The 26,664-nt window shown below is 36.8% G+C and overlaps 1 protein-coding gene and 1 long non-coding RNA gene across 16 annotated transcripts in view; one reads left to right on the forward strand and one right to left on the reverse strand.

The window, feature by feature from the left end:
* Positions 1 to 22,461, forward strand: part of arhgef9b (Cdc42 guanine nucleotide exchange factor (GEF) 9b) — a 77,836-nt gene extending 55,375 nt beyond the window's left edge. For 3 of the 15 annotated variants that reach the window (XM_047802323.1, XM_047802325.1, XM_047802330.1), the window contains 8 exons: positions 56 to 235; positions 818 to 1,050; positions 6,431 to 6,560; positions 15,145 to 15,276; positions 16,450 to 16,693; positions 16,988 to 17,079; positions 17,456 to 17,525; positions 19,610 to 22,461. In XM_047802323.1, coding sequence (XP_047658279.1) covers positions 56 to 235; positions 818 to 1,050; positions 6,431 to 6,560; positions 15,145 to 15,276; positions 16,450 to 16,693; positions 16,988 to 17,079; positions 17,456 to 17,525; positions 19,610 to 19,791 — 1,263 coding nt within the window. In that variant the 3' untranslated portion in view covers positions 19,792 to 22,461. Of the gene's footprint in view, positions 1 to 55; positions 236 to 817; positions 1,051 to 6,430; positions 6,561 to 13,721; positions 14,000 to 15,144; positions 15,277 to 16,449; positions 16,694 to 16,987; positions 17,080 to 17,455; positions 17,543 to 19,609 lie in introns of those variants that run through there. The other 12 variants (XR_007138289.1, XR_007138288.1, XR_007138287.1 and 9 more) reach the window with 12 other exon arrangements.
* LOC125139197 overlaps positions 4,445 to 26,664 on the reverse strand; it is a 39,724-nt gene continuing 17,504 nt past the window's right edge. Inside the window, exons 2-3 of the long non-coding RNA XR_007138292.1 lie at positions 5,582 to 5,694; positions 4,445 to 5,343 (exon numbers count right to left, since the gene is read on the reverse strand). This is a non-coding gene — a long non-coding RNA (uncharacterized LOC125139197). The remainder of the gene's footprint in view (positions 5,344 to 5,581; positions 5,695 to 26,664) is intronic.

Genomic DNA, 26,664 nt, shown 5'->3' on the forward strand with positions numbered 1-26,664 from the left:
ACTTTTATATTCTATATTACATGAAGTGCTGGTTTGAAATACTTCTAATTTTTAGGGTTACTTGAGGCAGTGCAGAAAGAGGATCGACATGTTTAATGATGACCAGGTAAAAGTAATTTTTGGAAACATTGAGGACATCTATAGATTCCAGATGGGATTCGTTCGTGATTTGGAAAAGCAGTATAACACAGAAGATCCCCATCTGAGTGAAATAGGTCCATGCTTCCTAGAACATGTAAGCATTTTAATGCATACCTACCCACAGTGACGGTAAAATTTAAATATTGCATACGTATTGAAACTAATGTCTTGCTTTTGTAAGCCATTGCATGCTTTATTTGAACCAAAGCAATGCAACAACAGTAAATAAATACATTCATGTTTAATTTTTGTTATCGAATGCTCAATCACAACAAGTGAACAATCACAACGTCACATATAATGAAAAAATATTGTCTCATTGATTTTTATCAATATTTTTAGTTTTGAAATAACAACAGACGAACACTCTCCAGCCACTTTTTAAGGAACATCTGAACATTCATCAGATTTTATGCACTGGACTGCTGCAACAAGACTGGTTGAATCAAAACTGCATGAGTGTTCAGATGTACAGGTGTTCTTAATAAAGCATATATAAATCTATAACCTGACAATGTAGATCAAAATCAAAATCAAATGGATGATTGAAAAACTTTTTCAGAAATATATAAAGAGGATTTCTAACTTTATAAAGAAGTGGATTTTTGAAATAAAAATGATCACACTTTTGCTCTTTGATAAAGTTCATCTGATTTTTACACACTTTTGACTTTAGCAAGATGGGTTCTGGATCTACTCTGAATATTGCAACAACCATCTGGATGCATGTATGGAGCTATCTAAGCTGATGAAGGATGGACGCTACCAGCACTTCTTTGAAGCATGCCGTCTCCTGCAGCAGATGATTGACATTGCAATTGATGGCTTCCTGCTGACCCCTGTGCAGAAGATTTGCAAATACCCACTGCAGTTGGCTGAGTTACTCAAATACACAGCACAGGAGCACAGGTAACACACACATTATACATTACAGTGAAATGCAGGACACACATATTTTAAATCAAATCACCAAAAATATTTCAGAAGCTGATATGAAATGCAGACTAGACACATGTTAAAGTCTTAACAGTGTAAAGTTCCACTTGAAGCTCAATATTTGTCCTTCCTTCCATCCATGCTGCTAATGTTGACACTAAAAACATTGTCATATAACAGACATTTTCATGCCATTGTTAACTATGCTAATCATTTAACTGGAAAGAATAAAAATGAAGAACATTGCTGGAAGGTGCTGTTTAATTTTAATGAGTTAGTACTAGAGAGACATAAGCTCAAAATAGCAGGTGGAATCTTACTGAGTCTATTTATATCTGAATTATATGAATGTAGTTTAAACTTTAAATTAATAATCTTCAAGGACAAAGCTGCAGATCTTGCACTATCAAAATGTGTTTAAAAAGGGTCCATGTGTCTCTAGAGAAATATCATCAGTCTTTCTTTCAAATTAATTGGTGCTGCTCAGGTTTCAAAGTAACATTGAAGATACAGTTGTGCTCAAAATTATTCATACCCTTGGTATTTCTATATTGTTTGTGACTTGTCTTCTGTGATGACTGTGTGCTGAAGCCACGATGTTTTCATCAAGAATCTTGAGATAGTCATCCTTTTTCATGATACCATCTATGTTAACAAGGTTACCTGTTCCACTGGCAGAGAAGCATCCCCATAGCATGATGTGACCACCACCGTGGCATGTTGTGATGGTATTCTTATAATTAAAGGCTTTTCCTTTCTTATGCCGAACATATGCAACATCCATTTGTCCAATGAGCTCTAGTTTAGTCTCATCTAGCCAGAGGATGGATGACTAGAAGTTCAGACCTCTATACAGGTAACCGCTCGCAAAGGACATGGAGTGCATCCCAGTGTCCCTGGGTAAGGAGTGGTGTCTTTCAGGGATGATGTCCATGGAGACCACCTCAATGGAGAATTTGCTGAACGGTTGATCTTGATACCATCCTCTGTGTGTGTGTGAGAGAGAGAGATCTAACTTCTGTATAATAGTTCATCAGGTTTCAGGTTTCTGTCTATAATACTAATCTTCCTGTGAGCATCAAACGTGAACAAAAGAATGACTTTTTGTGCAAATACTGCTTATTTTGACCATTTTGGATGCATTTCTGAAGTCAGATACATATTTGGTTTGTGGTGGAATGACAACTCAGGTCATTTACAAATATTTACAATTCCTCACAGAATGTGTATACTTAGCCACCTTCTTTGAAAAATATATATAAAAAAGGATTATGAAAAATGGCATGCAAGTTCAGAAATTGTGTTCTACATTACAAGAAGGACTCTCACTTTTTTGCATTGTTTGATTGGTGGCTCTTGAGGGAGCTGGCTGCATGCACTGCAAAACATTTCCTCTCCATGAGCCTTTTTTTGGGATTAAGAACGTGCAAACTTTCACCAGCCTTTACAGTTCTGGTTATTCTAGGAAAATAAATCTGTTGGCCATGTCCAGCAATTCATCAGTAATAGGATGACTGTATTTGTCAATGAGGTACATCAGGTTGCCGTTACAAATGTGGTAGAGAAAAATGACACATTCTCCAGCTGCTTTTCGATCCTTTCACGTGTAGCGTTGTATAACAGGTAGGGTAACTTCTGAAAAATAGTTTCTGCTTGGAAGTTCATATCACGGGTAGATTATTTTGAATTTATGAATAAATTCAGGCTTTTCAACTGTGTATATGGGCAGAATGTCTTTTAGCGATGTAACGTGCCACAGCATAATATCTTTCCTTCAAGGACCCTGCTTATTATATGTGATACAATAGGAAAATGTGTCCTCCTACTGTAACTACTGTATGCTACTGCTCCTTATGTGTCACCAGCTCACAAGCTTCTGCCAGTTGTGCTGCAGTGGGTTCTGTGTACTGTGAGGAAAAGAGTACAGAATCCAGTTTAACTCACCTCCTCCTTCTTTTAAGGTGTGCTGGCCACTGTTGTGGAAACATTTGCATCTGAGAAAGGAGCTATTGAGTGTATTCCCTTGAAGATCAAGTTTTAGGTTTTACAGCTGGCAATTCTTGGTTCCCAAGAAGTATGGGGGCTATGCTGTGCTGTGTCATCATTGCAAGACTTTTTATGGACCACAATCCCAGGTTGTGGAGCAGTCCTAGACAGCCACCAAGACATGGCATTTGTGAGGGCTCCTGTCTGTCATGGCACACAGATTGGTTAAAGATGGGAGCGGTGTTTTAGTGCTGAAACACTTCCAGTAGTCTCAAAACTTAGGAGTTACCTTTGGTAGTCCACTTCATCAGTCATTAAGGCTGTCCGTGTTTGCGCCCTCTGTTTATGTTGGTGCACCCGATCTGGTCCTAGGTAGTTTTTTTCTCAGAGGTCCTGGAAATGGAATCTCCACCACTTGGTGTTGGAATGCATATGACAAATTTTGCCTGGGTGGAAGTGGCTTTGAGGAGTTATATCCCCTGTGGCTTTGTCTTTTCACAAGCCCATTTGGGGGCTGGATGCTATGGTGAAAACCTAGCCGAGGCTCTGTCTGTAAGCTTTTCCTGAGAGCTCTGCTTACACGGGTCTTAGTCTAGCCTTGCCTTGACTGAGTCTGTCTGTTATTGGTGGCTCCACATTGGCCCACCTACAGTAAGTCTGGCTTGTGGACCTAATTTCCTTTCTGGGTGCTGCTGCTTCTGAGAGTCCCATTAGGAGAAACCTCCTCTCTCTGGTGCAGGGGACAATTCCCAACCCACTCTGAGATTTGGAATTTCTTATTCTGGCCCCTGAGGGGGACCAGCTCCTAAACTCTGGTCTCCCAACAGAGCTTCCATAAGCTCTTACTGGAGTCAGCTTCTGAAGAGTTTCTGACCCTGGAAATGACTGCTGCTAGCAAGTTGTCCATTCTTTCTGCAGGCCTTCTGCCACTTGCCCCAGGAGATGACCGATCATGAGAGACTGCACCTGAATTATGGTTCTTTACACATGGCTTCTAAATGTGGGTTTTATGTTTGTTAATAAATGACGATACTAATATAGTGTACTATGCCATGTGTTGTTGTTGTCTATTTGAGATTGCATTTACCCAATTTTATGAGCTGCTTAGGACCAGATAAACTAATAAAACTAACCTGCACAAAATTGATGGTACCCTTAAATTAGGGTACCGTAACTCTCAATGAGACTTCTGCCACTGTCAACGGGTAGTTTGTCCCACTCCTCCTGAGCAAACTATTCCAGCTGTCTCGGGTTTAAAGGGTGCTTTCTCCAAACTGCATGTTTCAGCTCTTTCTACAGATGTTCAATAGTATTTAGATCAGGGCTCATAGAAGATCACTTCAGAATAGTCCAGTGTTTTGTACTGAGTCATTCCTGTGTGTTTTGGGTCATTATCCTGTTGGAGTATTCATGACCTGCATCTGAGACCAAGCTTTCTGATACTGTTCAGCACATTTTTCTCCAGAATGCCTTGATAGTCTTGGGATTTTTCCATGTTTTCCAGTAGGTACAGTGTTCTAGAGCAGACGTGACTTGACTCATCGGTTGAGCTCCAGTTTTGTCTGATCTGTCTAAAGGAGATTCTCCTAGAAGCTTTGTGTCTTGTTAATTTGTTAATGGAAATGATTGGAAATCTAAAAAAAAAAAAAAAAAAAAAAAAAAAAAAAAAAAAATTTTTAATCCCAATAAGTTTTGAAAACCGAACATTTTTTAATTTTCTCAGAACAAAGTGTATTTTCTTCCAAATATAACAGTAAGTTTCATTTGTATTCTTTCTCTTTTTTGTATTCAGTTCATTTCACAATTTAACAGTAACTTTAAAGAACATAAATATAGTACAAAATGTTCAAGATTAATATTAGATTTATATTTAAATGTGTTTGTATATTTATGCACCAAATCCCAAGCCTGAGTCAGCCTTGAGAAAGAAACCTTGAGAGGAACCAGACTCAAATGAGAACCCATCCTCATTTGGGTGACACTGGATGGTGTGATCACTCAATAAATTGTTATTAACACTGGGGAGTGTTATTATGAATAATGTCCTTTCTACAGTCATTTATAGTGTGGCAATTGTGTATTGATTAGGAGGCTGTTCTCAAAGACCGTTATTGGCATCTTCTCATTGAATGTCCAAAATCTTAATGAAGCAGAATTCAACTGGAGTCCTGTTACATCTCTTGGTGCCTTGGGATCCTCGCAGTGTTGGCCTCTTCTCACTGAAGATCCGAAATCTTCATGACATGGGACACATCTGGAGCTGGCACAATCACTAGATGCCTTGGGATGGGTAGAAAAAAAAGCAAGTGGAGAGGAATTGGTGTAGCTGCTGTTCATAATATTATCAAGCACTCCTTGCTAATGTGCATTTCATCAGGTGTACTGAAGCACAAGTAAAAGGTCCATAACTGCAATGTCTATGGCTGGGCCATTACTGGCAGAAGTCTGTAGCAGACTAAAGGTCCAGGTGCAAGGTAGCATCCATAAAGGCAAAAGGATTGAAGGAAGCATACTCTACCTGGCTTGCCAAAGGGTGTCCCCCACAAGCCAATATGAGGAGCGATGTCCACGACTGGACCCAAAATGGAGGCATTCCTATGGAGACAGGAACAAGGGGTCCACAACCTCTACCTTAAAGAAAAGTGGAGAGGAGCAGACATGCCCCAACCAGATAAAATGAAATACCAGATCCAAATGCAGAGATGTTCAGTGCACTTTGATGCTTTTATTTCAAAACACAGATTACCAAACTACATACACATGACGTTCCTGTCACTATCGCAAACATAGTAACCTGAGCAAACCTAGGCAACATAAACATCGAACATACATGAATTACTATACAATGTGTGTGGTTAACATATGACTCTTCTCAGAAACTTGAACATGGTACCAACACGAATTGACTAACAATCACTCACCAAACTCTTGAGACCTACACATATATACTGTATATAGCACATCCAATTGCATAATCCAATTTTTCATATTCTATGAATAGTATAATTTAAAAACTCAGGATCATACTGAGAACCCCAGCATTATGAGGCTTGGTGCCATATTATGCTACCACTTGTTGTGTTAATACAGTGTGAATTGACCCCACTGACTGTACATAAGCTAAGCAATAAAATCACATTTTGATGAAACTTGTTTTTTTATGTAAATATCACACCCGGGTTATTGGGGATAATGATAGAAAGGTTAGTTGAGAAAAGTGGGTGAAAAATTTAGACAATGTATAAATTACATATGCTGTCTTTTATGAGATAGAGTAGGAAATATTTGTCATTGGTATTACTGTATCAGTGTATTTAGGCATATATGGCATCTGTTAATTTTTATTTTCATCTTATTCTTTCCTCAGTGATTATCGTTATGTGGCTGCAGCATTAGCTGTAATGAGGAATGTCACCCAACAGATCAATGAGCGCAAGAGGAGACTGGAGAACATTGACAAAATTGCTCAGTGGCAAGCATCTGTTCTAGATTGGGAGGTTAGTTTGGACAGTAAGAATAATGTTTCATACATTTTAGACATTTGAAGTAACTATAGTCTTGCTTAGTAAGTGTATTTTTTCAAATTCAAATTAATGTATGTTACCACATATACAATTTTAGGAAAACTTTTTTATTGTTCAAATCTTTCACACCTGGCTTTAAGCTGTAACATAAAAGGAATGTGATACAACAAGAACATATACTGTATATATTAACCCAAAAAACCTAACCATAATGTGAATAAATAATAAGGTGTAATAATGGTGTTAAGCCACGCATGCAAATGAATGAATGTGAAGTGTTATACCAGCAAATATATAAATGTGCAAGGTCAAAATAAATAATAACCAAACCTAGAGAGATGCCAAGAGATTAAATTGCATAAGCAGCCCTCCTGACTAGTGGTTACATCAGAGACACTATGGTTAAATCAGCTGCTCCATTAAGGCTCAGGTATTCAGAAGCCAATCACTTAAACTGTACCTAAAAAAGAAATAAATAGACACAGCCTTGACTGTGTCTCTTTGAAAAATTGCATACTGGATGGTCAACACCATCCTTATTATTGTTTGCTCGTTGACAACGTGGGGTCCACACAAAGTTACCAGAGGCAAGGTCAATACCCAAACATACTACTGATTTTTAAAAAAGGTGATTACAACAAGCAGACCTTTTTTGGTTGGAGTAAGAAAACTTTTTAATTGCAAGAATCTTGGCATGCAGTGGGCCTACCCTGGCCATCCTCTGTCCCCTAGTACATGGGTCTTAAATTTAGACAAATTCAGTCAAACCAGCCTCCTTCAGACTTTGAAACAATAAACATGTTGAAGACATGGTTCAAAAATCAAATAAAAAAACCAAACAGGGATGTAGCAAAACAAACACACACAGCATACAACAGTTGCAAGACAAAAGGGTTAGGGTGAAGGACGGAGGCTTAAATATGGTGCCTAAAAGAGATCATCCAAAAAGTAAGGGAACATAATTGAGACACTAAGGCAACCACCAGTGACAGAACAAATGGGGAGACAAGACATGAATCAAAATTTAAGATCACAGCCACAATAGAAGATATAAAACAACAGAAGAAGTGTTTCATTTCAGATGGTTTCCCTCTGGTTGTCTCTTTGGGAAGTGTACCACATATAAGCGATAAGCATGTTGATTTGGTGACCCATTAAACAAACAGTTTAGACCTTGTTTACATGAACTTTCACAGTGCTTACAGGGTTGGATACTGCCACTGACTCAGCTATATGGACCACATCTCTATTATGTTAAGACCAGCATATACAGTACAATGCATAACTACTGACTATGCAGGAAGAATCCATGATTACTTCCTAAACACCAAGGACATCAGGCACATGTGGGTGGCACAAATGATTTCTATGCTCAGTTTGGAGCAACGAACATTATGCCAAAAGGCGTTTTGCATGGTATGCTTTAATTCCTGACAAACATTTATGAACCATGAACTATGAAGAAAAGAATGGATACCAAATGATTCACTAAATATTTTGTTAAAACAGAGAGAGGGGTTTGGAGAATTTCTTGTTACAATTCAGTCACACTGCTCAAGAGATTTCATTTTCTGCATAGCTCTGATTGCTTGTAATATTTCAAATTCAGAGATTGGTCCTTCAATTTATCCGCAACACTTGGATCTTTGCATGTAATCTTGAGTTTTTGGAAATAAAAGGTTTATTTGGGGTTGAAAGAAAATATACTGAGGTATATACAGTACACATTCATCAGAGAGTAAAAGGAAATGAAAACGCATTTGAGTATGTAATGGTGGCAAATCTAGCAGGAGTGTAAGCTTAGGAGTCAATGGGGAATGGTCTAGAAACATGTTGGCCAAGTAGCTACATTTTTAACCAGTGGAATGAGCTTAATCTTTAATAGTAATGTCTATTGACATCTTCCAAGCCTGATAAAAAGTCTGTGAAAACAGTTGGAATAATTCCAGTTCAGATCATATACAGTAAATCCACCCTAAATGTACTCACTGAGACAGGGAACTGAACACTTTTTGATGAGAGACTAATGTTGATGCTGCTGCTAATGAAATTGGTAATATTTTTACTCTTAACAATTTTGGCAACAATGTTTTCCATATGTACATTTTAATATTAGGCACTGTGTCTTTTAGTAAAATGGGAAGAGAATATTTAATATTGCTATAGTCTTTTCATTTCACACTAATACAAATAACAGGAAAAATTGTGGAAATTAATAAAAAATGTTTTTTCATGGGCTCTTGATAAGTGTGTTACATGGTAAAATCCCTTTTTGAAACTTGCTTTCAGTTCTTGAAGGCTTGTGTTTTTTGTTTGGATGGTTGGAAAGGGCATATTGTAATCCTTCTGTAAAATAGAGCTTATAACAGATTATTATCTTGTGACAGTGCACTTTCAACAGCACACGATTCAAGGTGTAATTTTGATCTAATATGGCGCAGTTCGTTAATCTAAGGATAGTGGCAAAGGTGGCCGCAACACAGATGGCGCCTATGTTCGCTCAAGTATTTCCGGATGCAAGATGACGTAGGCACTAGAGGCGCTTAAAAGAGCCATGGCGGAGAGAACAGATAGCGAGGGAGACAGAGGTGGCGGTTTTGGCAACACTGGACTGTGACTGGAGCACTAATGGCAGGAAATGACGGTAGCTCTGGGAGTGATCCGGAAATGGAAGATGAATCGTGTAGCGGGAGTGCAGGAGGGAATGAACGGTGGAAAGTGAATTGGAAAAGGAAGAAAACTAATAGTCAAGGATCATTTACGGATAGTGGTAAGGAGGATTACGTAAGTAGGAAAAACATAGAAGAATATAAAGTCATGATGAAATTTGCAGAAGCAGGTAAGACGATCAATATAATTAAATTGACAAAATCGCTCAATAAAGCCCTAGGAGTGGTCCATAGTGTAAAGACTCTGAGAGATGGTAACCGGATTATTATGTGTAAGGATGAAAGACAACAAAAGAAGGCTTTAAGTATAACCTCCATGCTTGGACTCTCGGTGTCATGCACATTGATGAAATCTAAACCTTGGATTAGAGGAGTAATAACTGGAATTCCTACTAATATGTGCACAGATAAAACCAAAAGTTGTGTTGAAGGAGGGAAGGTAGTAGGAGCAAAACGGCTTCAGTATGTGAAAAATAAAGAAATGAGGAAAGAATTCCAGAGAGGGTAAAAATATGATATGTTAGTTATCCAGTATGACCTTACATGCCTCCTCCGCTTAGGTGCTTCAAGTGCCAGAAGTATGAACATGTTAGTGCTGTTTGCAGAGGAAATCAACGTTGTGCGAGATGTGGGGGTGACCATGAATATGGTAAATGTGGCGAAGGAGTAAAGGCAAAATGCTGTAATTGTGGAGGTGAGCATAGTGCCGGCTTTATGGATGTATTGTTCACAAACAGGCTGTGAAAATTCAAAATGTAAGAATATCTGAAGGGTTAACTTATGCTGAAGCAGCACAAAAAACAAAAAAAAAGGAGCAAACTCAGAAAGACAGTAAAGATCAAGAACGGTCTGGAAGTATTAGTGATCATAGTAAGACAAAGGAGGATATTTTGGTGATTGGGAAATTGGAATTTATTTCATTTATGGCTGAAGTGGTAAACTTCTCAAACAGAAAGCAGAACAGAGAGAATTAAAATCATAATAAGGGCAGCTGAGAGATACCTGGAAGTTACAGGAGTTACATTGGAAAAAATAAACGACATGCTAAAGACTCAATCAACTACTCAAACAGCATGTAGTACTTAATAACAATAATGGTTTTAACAATTCTTCAGTGGAATGCCAGAAGTCTTAATGCAAATGGAACAGAATTTAAAAAGTTTATAGATCAATTAGATGAGAAATCGAGCATAATTTGTCTACAAGAAACATGGTTAAAACCAAACTTAATTTTTGTTCTGCAAGGGTATCAAATTGTTAGGAAAGACAGAAAGGCAGGTAATGGAGGTGGAGTGGCAACTTTTATAAGAAATTAATTAAAATATAGAGTTATTAATGAGACTGAAGATTTTGAATTGGTGGTTATAGAGATATTTGCAGAGAAACATAATATTAGAATATTCAACTATTGTAATCCTTGTAATAGATTGAGTACAGATTTAGGAAAGGTTATAGGGTCAGGGAATCATAAAATAATTTGGTGTGGAGATTTTAATGCACATAGCACCTTATGGGGAAGTAGTAAAGATGATCGTAATGGGGATGTTGTTGAAGAAATATTAGATAGTAATAGGTTAGTTTGTCTTAATGATGGCAGGAACACAAGAATAGACTTGGTACATGGAATTTGGTCAGCTATAGATTTGACGTTGGTTTCTGAAAGTATAGCTAGCAAATGTGTATGGGATGTTTGGGAAGATAATAATATGGGTAGTGATCATTTTATTGTTGTATGTAAGGTGATAAGTGTAATAGAACATAATGTGATTTCAGCTCCAAGATGGAGATTCAGTAAAGCAAATTGGGAAGCATATAAATATCTAAGTGAAGTAGAACTATCATCATTAGACCTGAATGTGATGGAAGATATAGATGAATGTAATGGAGAAATATGTATGTATTGTATAAAGTTACAGATAATGTTATAGGGAAAAAGGGACAATGTAAAAAGAGGAAAGCAGTTCCTTGGTGGACAAAGCAGTGTAGTGAGGCTATACACAATAGGAATAAAGCATTTAGAAAAATTAAAAAGTCTAAATTATTTGAAGATTTTATTAAGTATAAGAAAGCGCAAGCTGAAGTAAGAAGAATAGTAAGAGGTGCTAAAAAGAAGTACTGGAGAGATTGGTGCACATCAATAGGAGAGGATATTGATGTAAGTGAAGTATGGGGATCAATTAGGAAAATGGGGGGAATTTATAGAAACCAAACTTTACCTGTTTTGAAAAATGATGAAGGAAGTATAGCAGTGACAGATAATGAAAAAGCTGAAATGTTATTTAAAGTTTTTGTTAAGGTCCATAGTGATAATAATGTATCAGAGGATGTTAAGGTGTAGAATCCAGAACAAAAATAAATACCTCTGGTGAGGCTATGGATGCAGAAATAACTATGTATGAATTGAAGATGGCACTAGGGGGAGTCAAACATTCATCTCCTGGGAAAGATGACCTATGTTATGTCATGATTCAACATCAATCTGTTCAATAAAATATGGAATGCAGGACAGATTCCTTCTTCATGGAAGCATGGAATAATAGTACCAATTGGCAAGCCTGGTAAGGATAAATCTAATCCAAATAATTATAGGCCAATTGCTTTGACTTCTAATTTATGCAAGCTGATGGAAAAAATTATTATACGTAGGCTAAATTTAAATATTAAAAATATATTGGAAATAAAAGGTCTCTTATCACCTTATCAGAGTGGGTTTAGGGCAGGTCGGAATACTATGGATGCTGTATTAAGCTTAGAAGCAGATATTAGAAAAGCTCAAGCAAATAAAGAAGTATTGGTAGGGGTTTTATTTGATCTCGAGAAGGCATATGATATGCTTTGGAAAGAGGGACTTTTAATCAAACTTAAATGCATGGGAATTGGAGGAAAATTATACAACTGGATCATGGATTTTCTTATAGAAAGAACAATTCAAGTTAGGATAGGAATAGGGTATTCAAAGACTTACAATATAGATAATGGAACTCCGCCAGGAAGTGTATGCAACCCAGTATTTTTTTAATATTATGATTAATGACATCTTTTGTAATATTAAGAGTGACATTGGAAGGGCATTATTTGCAGATAATGGGGCAATATGGAAAAGAGAACATAATATTGCATGTGTGACCCAAGGACTACAAAAAGCTGTAGATACAGTGGAGGTATGGGCAAGTAATTGGAGTTTTAGATTATCAGTGGCTAAAACACAAGTTATATGTTTTACAAAAGGGAAAAAGGTACCAGAATTTAAATTAAAGTTATACAATCAGGATCTGGAGCAAGTCCCGGTAGTTAAATATCTTGGTGTGTGGATGGAATCTAGATTGACGTTTGCAACTCATGCTAAAAAGTTGATTAATAAATGTAAGAAAGGGGTAAACATTTTAAGATGTTTATCCGGGGTAGAATGGGGAGCTAGTAGATTATCCTTGAAAATAATTTACTGTACATTAATCAGACCAAGTTTAGATTATGAAAGTATGAAACATCTCCCATTGCAGCTATGCAGGTAGGGGGAGCTCCATTACACCTTCGTAGGTATAAGATGAGAATGAACTATTGGGTGAATTTGAAAGGACATAGAGTCCCATCCAGGAAAGGGGGTGACTGGAGAATGCTGGGAGCATGGAAATAAAAATATTAAGAGCTTTGGATGTATTGCTAACAGGGAAGCAGAAGTCCAACTGTGATAGTATCCAAAATTCCACCATGGTTTTTTCCAATGCCTAATGTAGATTTTCAAATACAAGTTAAAATAAAGAATAAGGAAGATACCCCTAAGAACATCATTGCGCAACAATATGTAGACCAGAGTTATTCATTATGGTTACATATATACACAGATGGGTCTAAAGACCCTATCTCTGGTAGAACTGCTGCTGCAGTATATATTCCACAATTTCAAACCAGTATAAAAAAAGAATAACTGATCATGTATCTGTCTATGCCACAGAATTAATTGCTATGGTGGTAGCCCTCCAGTGGATAGAGGAAGTAAAACCAAGCTTAGTTGTAATCTGTTCTGATTCCTATGTAGCACTATCGAGTCTTACAAGTGGACTAAACTCATCAAGACAAGACATTATATATGAGATACACTGGATTAAATCATTCTCTGTTTAAAATAGGAAAACATGAATCGGGACTGTGTGTTTATTGTGATCAGCCAGAAACCATAGAACATGTTTTAATAAAATGTAAAAAATAAGGAAGAGAAAGGTTGAAACTAATTAATGCAGTTAAAAACTTAGGTGTTGAATCATTCAATGTGATAGGCCTGTTGAAAGATCAAGAACAGCAAAGTATCATCTATGGTTATATAACAAAATTCATCAAAGAAATCGGAATTTTTGATAGAATTTAATTTCTTTTTTATATATATATATTTTTTTTATTATTTATTTATTTTTATTTTTTGTTTTTTATTTTATTTTTGTTTTTTTGCTACATATGTCATGCCTACTAGTGCTTCACACTCCAGTCCAGTTGGTAGCGGTAAATGCACCAAAAGTTTGCCATCCGCCATAAAAAGTCAGAAGAAGAAGAAGAACAGATAGCGAGCAAGTTCACCGGACGTTCACCGGAAGCCGAGTTATTGTGTGTTGCGGCGGCGGACGGCGGAAGGCGGAAAACGGATATTAATTCACGGGGGTATTGGAGTATGTCGCGGTTCTTGTAATGCAGATTAACACGGACGGAGGATTGGGAGCTGCTCTTTACTTCGGAAAGCTGGTGGAGGTGTGAGTACGGGAAACCCTTAAATAAGCGCTACTAAACTGTCTTTGACTTTGCTTAACACTGGAAGCAATGGATTGAATTAGTGATGAACTAGCGACTGTGACTTTCCCCTACTCCTAAATTGTACAATCTTTCCAGACTATTTGAACTATTTGAACTGTGCTGAAGGGTTGTGACATGAATAATTTTGCTGTTGATGATAATGTTGTTTATGATAATGTTGTTTATACTGATGTTATTGCTAAATAATCGTGTTTTGTGGTGTGATTGAACTGGTGCACTGTTATTATTGAATACACTGGAAATTATGGTGAAAAGTTTGTGTTCTTCAGTATTTGGTTTACTCTTCCAAGTTTTGGGATATATGTGATGTTTATACATTAAGGTACATGTGTCCTGATGTTCAATCTCCTTCTGACTGGACTAACAAATCCTTACTATAATTGACAGAGTATTTATCTCTGTCTTGCACCCCAGCATAAATGTTACGAGGGAAAGTGTCACAATCTGTAAACAATATCAAATGCACCTGTGAATATATTAATAAATCATTATGAAGAGAATTTTAATTAACAATAGCCATCTATCAGTTTCTAGAAAGTATGGATGATACTACTGATTCTAAACAAAATTGAGTTATTTTCATTATAAGTCACATATCATTTTATAGGAAGGCTTTTTTTTTAATAACTATGAATATATTTTATTTAAGAACATGTGCAATGAATGTGCAAGGTAATTCTTAGTGAATTTTTAAATTAATTAAACTATTTGTTTGAACACCAACAATAATGTGTACACCACTTCTGTAAGATTGTTTGCCATCCAAAGAATGAGTAAAATAATATAACCGCATCCCTTATTAATAATAAAAAAAAAGAGAAATCAGTTATTCAAAACCTGAGCTTTTTTTTAAATATAGTTTCAGGTTTCACAATGAAAATTGTTTTTATTGCACTTAATAATAAAATTTCTTGCAAGCATCTGGCAATAAACTGTATAATTTTGTATAGTAATACAGGTGATATGTTTGTGTTTATGAGCTGTATTTTGTGTAATATGTTTATGTTCTGGTTATGATTTGGTATGTCAGATTTATAAATATTTTGAGAATAAAAAGAGCTTGATTATGAGTTGGATCCTCTGTGCAGGGTAATGACATTTTGGACAGAAGCTCGGAGTTGATATACACAGGTGAGCTGTCTTGGATCTACCAACCTTATGGGAGGAGTCAGCATCGAGTTTTCTTCCTTTTTGACCACCAGCTAGTGTTGTGTAAAAAGGTACATGATTTTTCTATTTAAGTATAAATGCATTTTTATTTAAGGTAGTTATATTTTGTTTAGATAAAAAGTCTCAGACTTTGATGTCATTGCAGAAAGTTTTCGAAAAATTCATTTGAGATTACTACGATTGCATCACATAATTGCTACAGATTTTTTAATAGCATATTCATGCTGTGAATGATGGAACATCCAAGTGAATCCCATCAATTTTTACCAACTTTCCTGTGCCACTGGAGCTCACACAACCCCCCCAAAAAATAAGAAAACCACCACCATACTTTACAGTGGTGATGGTGTACATTTGCCTTGTATGCCTTGTTGACTCCTCTCCAACCATAATGTTTATGGTTGTGAATATAAAGTTCAATTTTGGACCACTCCAAATGCCACTGCTTCAGAAGCTGTGAGGCTTGTCTTGTTGAGGCTTGTCCTTATTGTGTTCCTTGAAACACCAACTCTTTTTTTCCATAGCAACCTGTATTTCTCTCAACGATTTTTGTGGATTTTCCTTTGCGTCCTGAACAATTCTTCTGGCAGTAGTGGGTGAAATCTTTCTACCTGACCATGGCTTAGTATAAACAGGATCTCTTATTTTCCACCAATTTATCAGTTTGAACAGTACTGCCATTTTCAAGTGCAGAGAGATCCTTTTCCTGCTGAGTCACAGGTTTGGAAGCTTCCCTTTATTAGCTAATTAAACCTATGTGTTTCATAATCTGCTCAAACATTCAAGGAGTTGTAAACTTTTGATCAGGGTTCTTTAGGTGTATTCAGTTATCATTAGGATTATGTGAATTAATGACTTCACGTGACTAGTATCCTTAAATAAGATATATAAAAAATATATATTTTGCACTATCAGTCATATTTTCCAAATAAATGTCAATGTTTCACAGTTTCTATATATTAAATATATACACACATACCACCACACATATTGCATTTAACTAACCACAGAAACTTTGGAGCTCAGGGTTAGCATTTTCAACCGTCGTGCATTTGAGCTAGAACTCTCCTGATCCCAAATAAAGGCTAACTAAAGATAATTCACAATTACTTACAGCCATTTTTGGGCCCAGTGCATTATATACAGTATTTTTAGTTATTTTAAGAGCACAGGTTTTTATTTTTTGACACATTGATCCCTGTTCACTGTCTCCTAATGTACAGGATCTCATTCGACGTGACCTCCTTTACTACAAAGGTCGTATTAACATGGACAGGTATGAAGTGAAAGATGCAATTGATGGATGGGATGATGACTTCAATGTTAGCATCAAGAATGCATTTAAACTACACAATAAAGACACAGAGGAATTTCACATCTTCTTGGCCAAAAAATTGGAGGAAAAGATTCGCTGGCTTAGAGCATTTCATGAAGAACGGAAAATGGTGCTAGAGGATGAAAAAATAGGTAAATTTTAAAGATGTTAACAGTAAATGACTTCCGGAAACGTGATTCCCATCTAATGCTTCTGTATTCAGGAAAGCTTTTCTCGTGTATAGAACACAATTCTTTGTTATATAATTTGTATTTTAAAAATATTATATATACTAATTTTATCATGTTTGACCTAATATTAATTAACATGCCATTTATTTTCTAGCCTAACATGCAAATATTGTTATGTAAGTGGAAATGTTTATTTTTGTGATTTTTAATTGAATAGCTATAATGTAAAATTTTGTATTTTTGTTATTATTTTAGGCTTTAAAATTTCTGAATATCAAAAACGGCAAGCAGCAATGACGGTGCGTAAGGTGACCAAACAGAAAGGTGAGGCACCAAAGCGTTACCAGGTGAATGCTCTTTTTCTATTCTTTGTTGCATGCAGTATTTTCATTGTAGTTTTGTGTGCTAATCGGCAAAAAGTTAGAATACTGAACGATTCTTGTTGACTAACAACATTGTAAAAGCATATAGCACTGTAGCAATTAATTTATTAAATTCAGTTTTCATTTTTATTTTTAATTTTGAATATATTCAATATTTTCCATCCATTAATGAATATTTACAATGCTTGTCCTGTTGCTATAATACTTAGTTCATCAATAAAGATATTGTACAATTTATACATGTCAACTATATAAAAAATGCTCTTGAATAATGGAATCATCTTATCATATTTGCACATTGTTTTTGAAATCTATTGTACTTCACTGACATACGGTGAAGTATTTTCTTGAATTTGCAGATTCATTTATAGATATCATCTTGAGAAAGAGGGCCATATTATATGGACATGGTATGAAAATGATAAAGGTATATTTATAAGAGTTTTCTGTAGAGTTAACCTTTCTCCAAGATGCCATGGCAGCTGCATTGAAAGAGTATTATAGGTGCCAACACCAAATATTGTTGATGTGGCAATATAACAGCAACACTAAAGCTATAATTATGCGGTCACAAATATATTCTGGTAATTTAAGATAGATCTATAGAATTTAAAATGCTAAAAACTATCCTAATACAGAAATATTGTCTTTTTTCAAGATGCCATGGCAACTTCTTAGCCACAAATCTCAAGTGTACCGATTCTTTCCAGATGCTGTATATGTTGAAATACGTATATGCATGCTTAGCTATGATACAATACATAATAATTCTGGAAGTTTGTCCAATTCAGAGTCATCAATATTGTTGCCATGTATATATAAATGTATTGTACAGTATCTCACAGAAGTGAGTACACCCCTCACATTTTTGTAAATGTTTTATTATATCTTTTCATGTGACAACACTGAAGAAATGACATTTTGCTACAATGTAAAGAAGGGAGTGTACAGCTTATATAACAGTGTACATTTGCTGTCCCCTCAAAATAACTCAACACACAGCCATTAATGTCTAAACCACTGGCCACATGGTGTCATGTGACTTGTCAGTGTTAAAAGGTCTCAGGTGTAAATGGGGAGCAGGTGTGTTAAATGTGGTGTTAACGCTCTCACACCGTCATACTGGTCACTGGAAGTTCAACATGGAACCTCATGGCAAAGAACTCTCTGGGGATTTGAAAAAAAGAATTGATGCCCTACATAAAGATGGTGTAGGCTATAAGAAGTTTGGTAAGACCCTGAAACTGAGCTGCAGTACGGTGGCCAAGACCATACAGCAGTTTAACGGTACAGGTTCCACTCGCCATGGTCGACCAAAGAAGTCGAGTGCACGTGATCAGCATCACCATAACCAGAGGTTGTGTTTGGGAAATAGACATATGAATGATGCCAGCATTGCAGCAGAGGTTGAAAGGGTGAGGGGTCAGCTTGTCAGTGCTCAGACCATACACCGCACACTGCATGGCCGTTGTCCCAGAAGGAATCCTATCCTAAAGATAAAGCACAAGAAAGCCCATAAACGGTTTGCTCATGACAAGCAAACGAAGGACATGGATTACTTGAACCATGTCCTGTGGTCTGATGAAACCAAGATAAACTTATTTGGTTCAGATGGTGTCAAGCATGTGTGGCAGCAACCAGGTGAGGAGTACAAAGACAAATGTGTCTTGCCTACAGTCATGCATGGTGATAGCAGTTTCATGGTCTGGGGCTGCATGAGTGCTGTCTGCACTGGGGAGCTACAGTTCATTGAGGGAACATACTGAAGCTGAGCATGATCCCCTCCCTTTGGAGTCTGGGCTGTAGGGCAGTATTCAAACATGATAACGACCCCAAATACACTTCCAAGATGACCACTGCCATGCTAAAGAATCTGTGTAAAGGTGATGGACTGGCCAAGCATGTCTTCAGACCTGAACCCTATTGGGCAAATGTGGGGCATCCTCATACGGAAGGTGGAGGTGTGCAAGGTCTCTAACTTTCACCATCTCTGTCTTGTCATCATGGAGGAGTGGAAGAGGACTCCAGTGGCAATCTGTATTGCTCTGGTGAACTCCATGCGCAAGAGGGTTATGACAGTGCTGGAAAATAATGGTGGCCAAACAAATTATTGACGCTTTGGGTGCAATTTGGACATTTTCACTTCGGAGGATATACTCACTTTTGTGGCCAGTGGTTTAGACATTAATGGCTGTGTGTTAAGATATTTTGAGGGGACAGCAATTTTACACTGTTATACAAGCTGTACACTTCCTTCTTTACATTGTAGAAAAGTCTTATTTCTTGTGTTTTCACATGAAAAGATATAAAATATCTACTAAAATGTGAGAGCTGTACTCACTTCTGTGAGATACTGAAAGTTAAGAGAAGCATGATTAGTGTTAGTTGGACAATGGCATTGTTGGTTTGGGGTATGTAAGTAATAGTTGTTCACTTTTGTACTCTTTTTACTAATTGTACTCTCTTCCTTACTTCTTCTGTCTTTGTTGGTCAGCTCTAAATCTAAACAGATATGTGGAACATTCATCGTCTTGCCCCCAGAAGCTCATAGCCAAAGGACTGTCTGCAACCACCAATGACTTGGCACACTCCAATATATTTGAGTTTCATTATCAAATACAAGCTCAATCACCATTCTGGCAAAATTTTGGAAGGTTGGCATTATTGAAAAAATAGAATAAACATTCAAATGGTAACTGAAAAAACAAATCTTTGCATGGAATGGAGGAAAATTAGAGATTTCTCTGATAGATGCATTCATTCATTCATAAGCAGTGCTAAAGTATATGCCTGTTTTACTGGTCATGTATTATTATATGGATTTTGCAGAACTTTGAGGCAACATTAAAGTAATACTTTGTGCAAAATGACAAATACATTAGATAATTTAGCAATATGTTAATTGTTACTAATTTTAAATTACCTTTGACATTACTGGGTAAAGGTATTCAGTTGTAGTCATGAAGAAATATTGGTGCATATACAGTACAAAAAATAAAGCTGATCTGTGATTCATAGTGAGCTAGACTAGTTTTGTGCATCAAATGATTGCTTGAACTAATGTTTCACTAAAGAGAATTTTTCAATTCATTTTTCTCAATTTTACAACCTTGAAGCAAGTGGAGGTGTTTGTAAAAGAACATTTGTGCATATGAAAGGTAACATGAAAAGTCATATAAAAAATCTTTAACCACAACATGTATTAGATTTTAACCAGTAAGGGTAGTTTTGTTGACTGTTTTCTGAACATGATGTATTTCTTGATATAGATTTTATTTGCCTGAAATGAGGCTGACTTTCTATTTGTGTCTTTTTGAAGTTTTCAAAACTTACCTTCACAATAAATTGTAGTTTATTTCAAAGCCATGTTAAACAGTAGATTTAACCTGAATCAACAATGCGAATTCAGCTTATCTGAAGCATTTACCATGATGTTCAGATATGCTGTCTTGGTAGTGTTGTCAAGTGTCAATTATATACATTTGATGGCTTTTTTTTTATCAACATTGGATGTCATTATCGATACATGGTTGTATACAACCGGTTGCATGAACCTGGATAAATGGCGCATTCAGTAAAAAACACCTAGATACTTCCTTGTGTGTGTGCGCACACATGCAGAGACCTTTCATCAAACTCAGGAAATTATTTATATAATGTAAAATTACAATATTTACAATAAATACTATTGTCATGTACCTGCAGCCTCCTTGACTGCTTTTTCTTGGCTCATTGCCTGATGATTATCAGTAGTCAATAGATTAACAGTTACATCCCTTTCCAAGCAGACAATCAATCACAAGTCACCATGGCAGTAAAAATCATTTGGGTTATCAGAATCACACTATTTTGCCAATGGTACAGAGAAATTTTGTAACGCATTAGGCAAGTGTGTTACCTAGAATAGGTGGAACTACAATTCATGTACACTACAATAAACACAATAAATTTAGTACACAACTCCACAGCTATGCCATCTGGTGAAGGGAGGTGCAGTTGTGTTTGTTATAGATGGCTTGTTGGGTGTTTTGATTGAGTGGTAACATTTTCTTTGTTTCTGTTGTTAACAGTTTATTTCCATGGGTTAGTGAGGTCCTTGGTTAATTTCTCAGCTTCCTTCTTGCTCCCATTGCCATCAGCTTCTGAATTTTTAGCTTCTGCAGATCCATTAGCCTTTCTACTGTAGACAACATTTCATAAAAATCTGGCTATTAGCAGGGATAGGCTGAGGTGCATGACATGGCGATGCACCTCAGCCTCTCCCTGCTAATAGCCAGATTTTTATGAAATTTTGTAACTTCAAAAAGATACAAATATGTTGACACTGTCTGATCATTTGCTTATCTATTTGAAGTCTTTGGAGATGTTTATTAGGAATTTTATTGACTCCACTTTACTATAATAATGTATTATAAACAGGACTTACAACAATTATTCTCGGAGATGAAATGTTATAAAATAAAATCCAGAAAAGAAGCTAAAAGCACACACAAAAATCCACAAAGATTCTAGCTTGTGTGCACACATGCACAAGATTGTATCCAGGTGATTCTTATTGCCCCTCTCAATGCATTGAGATGGTGGAACATTTAGTAAAAAGGTCAATTCATAAAGGAAGTATGAATTCTTCAGTACATACAGTATTAAGATATTGAGTCCATACTGTGCTAAAAACTCACAATTCTTAGTTCATGTTAATCAGTTTGATTTAGAGATGGATAGAAGCATATTTAAGGTATTTTTGGTTCAATGTGTATGAGTTTTATGAGAGTTTTGGATGTCTAGGAGCTTAATTAATCACTCTTACTGTTCAAAATTGCAGTATGACCTGTAGTATTACTCAATAGGCATATCCTGGCTCCAGATAAATTATTATGAATGTTATAGGCATTTAATTTAGCCAAGAATATTTTGTGACCCATGACTATGAACATTAACTGACAGTCACCTGATGTGTTTTTGGACACCCTTGAAGCCAAAAGAAGTACCTAGGAAATCCCTAGAATGTCATTTTTTAATTTTTTTTTTTTTACATTTTTATTTTATTATATTTTGCATTGATTTAATGAACTACCCAATGTAGAAAATGTATTCTTTTTTGGTGATCAGTCATTATTTTGTATAACATGAACTGACATTAACTAAAATCTTAAAATATAAAACATTTTAATGTTGATAAAGCACTGTTTTCTTTTGTTGTATTTATTTTATATTGATTACTGAATTGAAATGGTATAGGTTTTATAGTGGACCACAATGTAATTTTTGTCCCCTTTGCTGGGTATTTGCTGGGTATCTGTCTTATTGATGGGTAAAAAGAATAAATCCTTAATTTCTAAGAATTCATAGATGTTATATGTTGTGTCCTATGTTGTTCATCATAGAATTTGGTGTAATGATATAACACTATTTCACTATTTTAAAAAAAAAAAACAAAAAAAAACATAGGTTTCAGTGAATCTATTTTTTAAATAATTTTTCCATGAATGCCAGTAACAGGTTATTTACTACTACTAATGTGCTTTACTGAGGCCAAAATACATTACATGAATGTTATTTCTATGTAAGACCATATTCCTATGTGCATGAGCATAATTGCTTTGATACAACTTCTCCTAGTATCTTGAATATAAAGGGGAGGTTTGATATTGGCCTATAGTTGGATTTCAGATAGGTGTCGAGGTCAGGTTTTTAATTTCAGGGGTTTGATATCTACTAGTTTGAAAGCTTTAGGCACAAAGTCAGTGTTAAGGCAAGGGGTTTGGAAGCTACTGGTTTTCTGTTTAACAAAGCATGTAGGAAAGGCATCTAGTTTTGGCATTGTACTGTGTACTGCCCAGAATAAAATTGTAACTTGTCATTGTTTCTTCATCAGAACTTTAATATTAATTAATTAATAACTTACATAATTTATTTATTAAATTAAACCTACAGTAATAGCATTGCATGTTTTTTTTATTAAATCATATTAAATTATTAACATACTCCTCATACATTACAATGCTCCAACATACTAACATGCACATGTTGATTCATTTAGTTGGATTGCATAGTAGTAACTTACTTTAATTCATGTGATCAACTGGTGCTGTACAGTATGTACTGAGACAAATTTAGTATTCTCTTCCATATGATGTCACAAGAACACCAGGAATCTTTCTCCTGATTTGTGACAGATTTGCTAAGAATCATTCTGACCATGTGAATTTCAGCAGGGAAAACAAGATCCAGTGTAAATATGTGGGCTGGTTATCATTTAACAATGCGATAAATGTGTTTCTATGCAATAATTTTGTCTTCAGGTAAAGTGTATGTAACATTGCTCCAGTTTTGTTTACCTTGCATAGATTTTCCCAACCCTAAATTGGAAGAGAGTTAGGAATTATTTGTAAACTTGCTATTAGCTTCCACTGTTATGCTGCTGACACAGGTATCTGTTTCAGCTAAATCAGATGAGACGCCAGCATAAATTTGAATAATGTGTAAAGGACATTAGAAATCGACTACATAAAACAAAGACAGAGGACGTTGTAAGTAGACAAGACAAAAAGACAGTGCAGGACAAAAGACATTACAAAAAAAAAACAATACACAACAGACAATAAACAAAAACAGAGCCCACCAGTGTAAATATGGTGTGTTCAAACAATATTGCATTTTTGGAAATACTGGAATGAACAGAGTATTATACAGTAGCAGCAGTTACAGGAGGTATTGTAAAGTATTGTGCTAAACAGCAATCAACTGAAATGTGAGACAGCATGTGCAAAAAGCAAAAACAGTGTGCATAACAGCATGTACTGTAAACAGTTTGATGGATGCATATTGGAAGATTGTGTATTTGGTGTAGGTCTGTTCAGTCCATACAGTTGATGTGCATGTGTGTGTTGTGCTCAGTACAGTTCAGTTATTAAGGGGTCTGATGGCTTGTGGTAAGAAACTGTTAGAGTCTGGTCGTGAGGGCCCAAATGCTTTGTAACCTTTTTCCAGACCGCAGGAGGGTGAAGAGTGTGTGTGAGGGGTGTGTGGGGTCATCCACAATGCTGTTGGCTTTGCGGATGCAGTGTGTGGGGTACATGTCCATGATAGATGGAAGAGAGACTCCAATGATTTTCTCAGCTGTCCTCACTATCCGCTGCAGGGTATTGCAATCCGAGATGTGCAGTTCCCAAACCAGACAGTCATGCAGCTGTTCAGAATGCTCTCAATGGTCCTGTAAAACGTAGTCAGAATGGGGGAGGGAGATGGGATTTTCTCAGACTTCATAAGAAGTAAAGATGCTGCTGGGCTTTCTTGGCGATGGATCTATTGTTGAGCGACCAGATGAAGTTCTCTGGTAGATGGACACTGAGAAATTTGGTGCTCTTGACAATCTCTACAAATGATCCATCTATGTTCAGTGGAGAGTAGTCGCTCTGTGCTCTCTTGAATTCAACAACCATCTCTTTAGCTTTATCAACATTCAGAGAAAGGTTGTTGCCTCTACACCAGGCAGTTAGCTGTTCCACCTCCTCTCTGTATGCTGACTCGTCGGTCTTGCTGACTAGACCTACTACGGTTATACTTGATGATATGGTTCAATCTGTGCATTGCCTGAGTGGTTCCGATCCGGACTGACTGAGGTATCCCGGTCAGGAAGTCCAGGATCCAGTTGCAGAGGGAGGAGTTCAGTCCTGGCAGGCTCATCTTCTCAATCAGGTGCTGAGGGATGATTGTGTTGAATGCTGAACTAAAGGCAGGACACTGGGACAATAGTGGTTGTCTTGAGGCACATAAGAACAACGGCGCTGCTCAGGGAAATGTTTAAGATTTCAGTGAAGACATCCACTAGCTGTTCTGCGCATTCCCTGAGCACCCTGCCAGGAATATTGTATGGTCCAGCAGACTTTCGTGGGTTAACTCTGCATAGAGATCTCCTCATGTCGACCATGGATAGACAAAATACCTGATTGTCGAGGGAGGGATTGTCTTGACATTGTTCTGCACCTCAAACCATGCGTAGAAGTCATCTGGGAGGGAGGAATAACTATTAAAGGCAGGTGAAGCTGTCTTGTAGATTATGATTGCCTGTACGCCCTGCCACATGTGCCTGGTGTCTCTGCTGTCCTGGAAGTGGCTGTGGATTTGTCTGGGCATGTGCGCGCTTTGCTTCTCTGATGGCTCGGGACAGTTTGGCCCTTGCAGTTCTTAATGCCGCCCTGTCCCCTTTTCTGAAGGATAGGTCTCTAGTCTTCAGCAGCACACGCACTTTAGCAGTCATCCACAGGTTCTGGTTGGAGCATGTGGTGATGGTCTTGGAGACGGTCATGTCATCAGTGCACTTGCGGATGTAGCTTGTCACTGATGCTGTGTACTCCTCCAGGTTGGATGCTGTTGGTTGCAGCCTCCCTGAAGATGTTCCAGTCAGTGCACTCAAAGCAGTCCTGAAGAGCAGAGGTGGCCAGGTTTTCAGCTGCTTCAGAACAGGTTTAGAGCATCTGATTAGTGGTCTGTATGCTGGAATTAGCATAACAGAGATGTGGTCTGAGTAGCTGATGTGGGGTCAGGGCTCTGCACGATATGTGCCAGGAATGTTTGTGTAAACAAGATCTAGCATGTTTTCCCCTCTTGTTGCATACTGTCCACATACTGATGGAACTTTCCTAGTAAGCTTTCTGATTACAGAGTAAATGTGGATGGTATTTCTGTTTCATGATATTCAGTCTCTCATTTACTTTAAATCTCATTCTGATATCACTAGGGTAGTCATCTTTCATATGAGAAATGATGCTATGGTAAAATAGTTTTGTGTTCTGTATTTAACAGAAACATGGGTCAAACCAAACAAGTTTGTCGCATTAAACGAAGCTTACACACATGGTTATAGTAAATACACACATGATGTATAGTATATACATCAGCCACACCTAACAGGCAGGGGAGGAGTTGTTGCAGTTATTTATGACGATGCTGTAAGCTAGGTGTCAAGCAAGAAGCTAGACATATGTTCAACTCATTTGAAGTTCTTCATACTCACATAACATATGTAGGCACAAAAAAAATAAGTCTACTGAATCATGGCCTCTAATTGTTATTTAAAGACCTCCTGGACCATATTCATATTCTTTGTAAATTTGCAGATTTCATTTCAAACCTAGTTGTTTCTTTTGACAGAGCAGTAATTGTTGAGACTTTAAAATTTATTTTAATAAGTTAGAAGATCCTCTGAGAATAGCAGATTCCATCTTAGATTTGATAGGGGTTAACCAGAATGTAATAGAACCCACTCATAATGGAGGTCACACTCTTGATCTTGTTTTAACCCTCAGATTAAATATAGAAAACATAGTCAAAGTGCCTCAATCAAATCTATCTCAGACCATTACCTCATCTTGTTTAAATTGGGCTTTAGACATGATATTTGCAATATGCCACATCACTGTGTTAAACGTACATTTATATCTACTGCTGCAGATAGATTGATCCAAGATGGTGGCACGGTAGTACGTGGATACCAGAGACAGCTGTGTTTATGTACACAACCGCCAGAGGTTATTACAACCAATCCGC

This window comes from Tachysurus fulvidraco, chromosome 17 (genome assembly GCF_022655615.1).
Source record: "Tachysurus fulvidraco isolate hzauxx_2018 chromosome 17, HZAU_PFXX_2.0, whole genome shotgun sequence".
In the NCBI taxonomy this organism is placed as follows: domain Eukaryota; kingdom Metazoa; phylum Chordata; class Actinopteri; order Siluriformes; family Bagridae; genus Tachysurus; species Tachysurus fulvidraco.